Source organism: Rhinopithecus bieti, unplaced genomic scaffold (genome assembly GCF_001698545.2).
Source record: "Rhinopithecus bieti isolate Rb0 unplaced genomic scaffold, ASM169854v2 scaffold_80089, whole genome shotgun sequence".
Classification (NCBI taxonomy): domain Eukaryota; kingdom Metazoa; phylum Chordata; class Mammalia; order Primates; family Cercopithecidae; genus Rhinopithecus; species Rhinopithecus bieti.
This window is the reverse complement of record NW_016830445.1, coordinates 940,911-945,648: the sequence shown is the minus strand read 5'-3', so window position 1 is coordinate 945,648 and position 4,738 is coordinate 940,911. Positions and strand designations below refer to the sequence as shown.

General features: G+C 37.5%; 1 protein-coding gene across 1 annotated transcript; it reads right to left on the bottom strand.

Moving 5' to 3' along the window:
- Window positions 1–2: 2 nt before the first annotated feature.
- LOC108524430 (RNA-binding protein with serine-rich domain 1-like) lies at window positions 3–908 on the bottom strand (the record flags this gene model as incomplete). Its single annotated transcript, XM_017865523.1, is given in 2 exon segments — window positions 3–400; window positions 403–908. Coding segments are annotated over 2 exon segments (414 nt in total), but the record flags the coding sequence as incomplete, so codon positions are not given.
- Between the last annotated feature and the right edge of the window lie 3,830 nt (window positions 909–4,738).

Sequence of the window (4,738 nt, the reverse complement as noted above, 5' to 3'; positions counted from 1 at the left end):
TTGGAGCGGGAGCGCCTCCTGTTGTCGTGTCTGCGCCGAGAAGGACTTGGAGAGCCGGAAGAGCTGCTGGAGCTGGAGCTGCGGGAGGTGCTGGAGCTTCCTGAGCGGCTGGATGCTGAGGAGGAGCTGGAGCCACTGCTTGAGCCAGTGCTGGTGCTGGAGCCTGAGCTGGAAGTCGAGCTGGACCGAGATCTGGTACTGCTGCTACCACTGGAAGCACTGCGCCTCTTTCGGGTTTTGTCCCTGCCGCGATCCTTCTCACTTGACTCCTTGGTGGCCCCTTTATCTTTTGAGCGATCCTTGGACTTCTCATCTGAACGGTCCTTGCGTTTGGTGGGTGAAGGAGCCCTAGTGCTGGACTTTTTATTATTTTCTTTGACTCCTAGCAAGCTCTTCTTTTCACTCCTGATAAATCCATTCTCCCCTTCTGAGGTGTTCAAAGCAGCAATGGCGGCCTCACTTATCTGAACTCTCACTTCTAACTTGATTCTGAGAAACGATCCCTAATCGATTGCAATTTACGCCAAAGAGCAGCATCTTTCCGCCGCCACCACCTCCTCCTGCTTTCCTCAGCCTCCGAGGCCGGCGCCGCTCTTAATTGTGTTTTGTTTTTGCTTATGGATATCCAATTGACCCAGCACCGTTTGTTGAGACTATTCTTTCTTCATTGAATTGCCTTTGCAACTTTGTTAAAAGCCAATTGACAATATTTGTATGGGCCTATTGTATAACTCTACTCTGTTCCATTTATGTATGTATCTATCTGTCGATATTTATTGTAACTTTGTGATAAGCCTTGATTTAGGTTTACTTTGCTCTTGTTTTTCTAGATTTTAAGGTAGATGATCATTGACTTACAACCTTTTCTTTTTTTGAGATGGAGTCTCGCTCTGTCGCCAGGCTGGAGTGCAGTGGCTCCATCTTGGCTCACTGCAACCTTTGCCTCCCGGGTTCAAGAGATTCTCCTGCCTCAGCCTCCCTAGTAGCTGGGACTACGGGCGCGTGCCACGACACCCAACTAATTTTTGTATTTTTAGTAGAGACGGGGTTTCACCCTGTTGGCCAGGATGGTCTCAATCTCTCTCTTTTTTTTTTTTTTTTTTTAAATTTTACTTTAAGTTTTGGGGACATGTGCACAACGTGCAGGTTTGTTACATATGTATACATGTGCCATGTTGGTGTGCTGCACCCATTAACTGGTCATTTACATTAGGTATATCTCCTAATGCTATCCCTCTCCTCCCCCTACCCCCTCCCCACGATAGGACCCGGTGTGTGATGATCCCCTGCCAGGATGGTCTCGATCTCTTAACCTCATGATTCAATCACCTCGGCCTCCCAAAGTGCTGGGATTACAGGCATGAGACACCATGCCTGGCCCTTTTGTTCTAATATAAGCATTTAATATCGTAACTTTTTCTCTAAGCACTACTTTAGTTGTATTCCACAAATTTCAATTACATTGACTTTTGAATGTTAAAATAACCGTGGATTCCTGGAAATAGCCCACAGTCGTGATGTATTATCCTTTTCATATATTACTGGATTCACTTGGCTCATGTATTGTTTAAGGATTTTTCCTGGTATGTTTATGAGGGATACTAGTCTAATTTTTTTCCTTTAGGTTGTGCTTCTTCTGGTTTTGGTATCGGGATATTATTAGCTTTATAAAATAAGGTGAAAATATGTAGGAAAACATCTCTGCCACGTTCCACTGACAACTTTTCATGTGTTCACATAGGTCATGTAAGTAAGGCTTAACTGTAGTCTGACCCGAGTGTGTTAGGATGACCTGTGATTGATTCTTCCTGGAACAAAGAGATACCAGAAGCCTGGTGAGAAGCTTCCATGAGGCAGTTTCTCATTAACCTCCCTATCTTATGGGAAACTTCCAAAACGCTATTTCTCACCCATCTCTCTAGTTTCACTTGAGCACAAGACTTTCTACCTCACCCCTACTTAGTTTACATCTATAGGCTTCTGTGTAAGTGCATAAGTTTAGAGTTGGTTCCCCAATAGCAGAGCAATTTATTGCCCATGCTGTCTGTCATCTGGCTGCTCTGGTTCATTGTTGTCCTGTCGGGTGAGGGACAGGAGGATTTGATACCATGTTGATCTCACTTTTGTTGTCCGTATAAGTAATAAACCATTTGAATCTATTTGGGTTTGTTTTCTCCTTATCAGACAAATCTATGGAATTTTGGCAAGCCAACCTAGCAGCTGCCAGTGTGCTGCTGCTTAGAGATTGCTTGACAGCTTGAGAAGGAAGCGTTCCCCTCTCTTTTTTCCTGAAAATGTTTTCCTTAGTATCAGTGTTATTTCTTCCTTAAAATTTAATGGAATTCACCAATGAAGTCATCTGGCCCTGGAATTTCATTTGTGGGAAGGTTATTAATTACAAAGTCAATTTCCTTAGTAGCTGTAGCTGTTCAGATTATCTGCTTTTTAAATCAGATTTGGTCATTTTTATCTTTCAAAGAATGTGTACATTTTACCTAAGCTATCAAATGTATTGCCATAAAACTGTTCATAGTATGCCCTTATTATCCTTTTAATGTGTATGTATAGGATCTGTAGTGGTGTCCCCTCTTCCATTTCTAATGTCATAAATTTGTGGTCTTTGTTTCTTGATCACTCTAGCTAGAGAATTACCAGTTTTATGGATCTTTTCAATGTACTACTTTTGTTTTCATTTTTTTCTAAATTACTTATCTACCAGCAATGCTTTCATTCATGTTTTGTTTGTCGATATCTGGCTTCCGTTTCTGCTATTATTTCTTTCCTACAATTTACTTTGGGTTTAACTTATTCTTCTTTTTCTGATTTCTTAAGGTTGATGCTCAGACCACTGATTTTGACTTTTCTTGTTTTCTAAAATAAGTAGTTAAAGCTATAAATTTCCTTCTAAGAACTTCTTGCCGCATCCCTCAAATTGTGGTATGTTGTATTTTCATTATCATTCAGTGCAAAATATTTTAATTTCCTTTGTGATTTCTTCTTTGACCTCAGATTATTTAAAACATATTGTTTAATTTCCAAATAGTTGGGTTATTTCTAGATATTTTATTGTTATTGATTTCTGATTCATTTTCATCATGGATAGAGAATATATTCTTTAAGATTTCTTTTGAAATCTGTAGTTTTACTTTGTTTCTGCATATGTTCTATTTTGAGACTGTTCCGTATACACTTGAAAATATTTATTCTGCCATTGTTGGTTGTAGTATTCTACAAATGTCAACTGGGTTAAGTTGTCTGATAATATCATTTAGATACTGTATATCATTACTAATTTTTTAGTTGCTCTATTAGTTATTGAGAAAAGAGGTGTTAAAATTTTCAACTATGATTCTGGATTTGTCTCTTTCCTCATTATTTCTGTCATCTTTTGCTTCATGTATTTTGAAAACCTGTAATTAGGTACATATACCTTTATAATTGTTGTGTATTCCTGATGTAGTAATCCTTTTGTCTTTATGAAATATTCTTATTTATCTTTCACCATACTCTTTTCTTGAAGTCTATTTTATCTGACATAAATAGCCATGCCAGCTTTCTTATGATTACTGTTCGTATGGTATTTCTTTTTCCTTTTATTTCCAGTTTGTGTCTTTATATTTAAAGTGTACATTATAGATAGCATACTGTTGAATCTTCTATTTTAATTTGATCTGACAATTTCTGTCTTTTAATTGAAGTGTTTATTTATACTTAACATGGGCATTGATATCATTATATTTAGGTCTACCATCTCAATATTTGTTTTTGACTTATTTTATCTGTTCTTTGTTCCCCTCTCTATTTGCTCTTTACCTGCTTCTTTTTGGTGAATAAATTTTTTTTTTTTTTTAGTATTTTATTTCTTAGATATATCACTTTTTTGACTTTTAGTGGTTTGTTTAGGGCTAAGAATATGCATCTTCAGCTTATTAATGTCTATTTAGAGTCAGTATTTTACCACTTCACACCTGACACTTTGCACTTTCTACTTCACGCTTTCTAATTCTCACTTTATATGTGGCATTTCTCACTTTATTATTACACCATGTAGCAATAATAAAGTGAGAAGTGCCATATATAAAGTGAGAATTATAAAAGATTTTTTGTAAAATTATAAATCTTACAAAAGTACAATTCCATTTACCAGCCACACTGTGTGCTTTATGCTATTTTTGTCATATTCTTTAATTCTATATATGTTACAAATCTTATTTTATAAACCATATATTATTTTTCTGTAATCAGTGATTTTATACTTTAAGTTCTAGGGTACATGTGCAGAACATGCAGGTTTGTTACATAGGTATACACGTGCCATGGTGGTTTGCTGCACCCATCAACTCATCATCTACATTAGGTATTTCTCCTAATACTATCCCTACCCTAGCCCTCTACCCCATGACAGGTCTTGATGTGTGATGTCCCCCTCCCTGTGTCCGTGTGTTCTCATTGTTTAACTCCCACTTACGAGCGAGAACATGTAGTGTTTGATTTTCTATTCCTGTGTTAGTTTGCTGAAAATGATGATTTCCAGCTTCATCTATGTCCCTGCAAAAGACATGAACTCGTCCTTTTTTATGGCTGCATAATATTCCATTGTGTATATGTGCCACATTTTCTTTATCCACTCTATCATTAATGGACATTTGGGTTGGTTCCAAGTCTTTGCTGTTGTGAACAGTGCTGCAATAAACATACGTGTGCATGTGTCTTTGTAGTAGAATGATTTATAATCCTT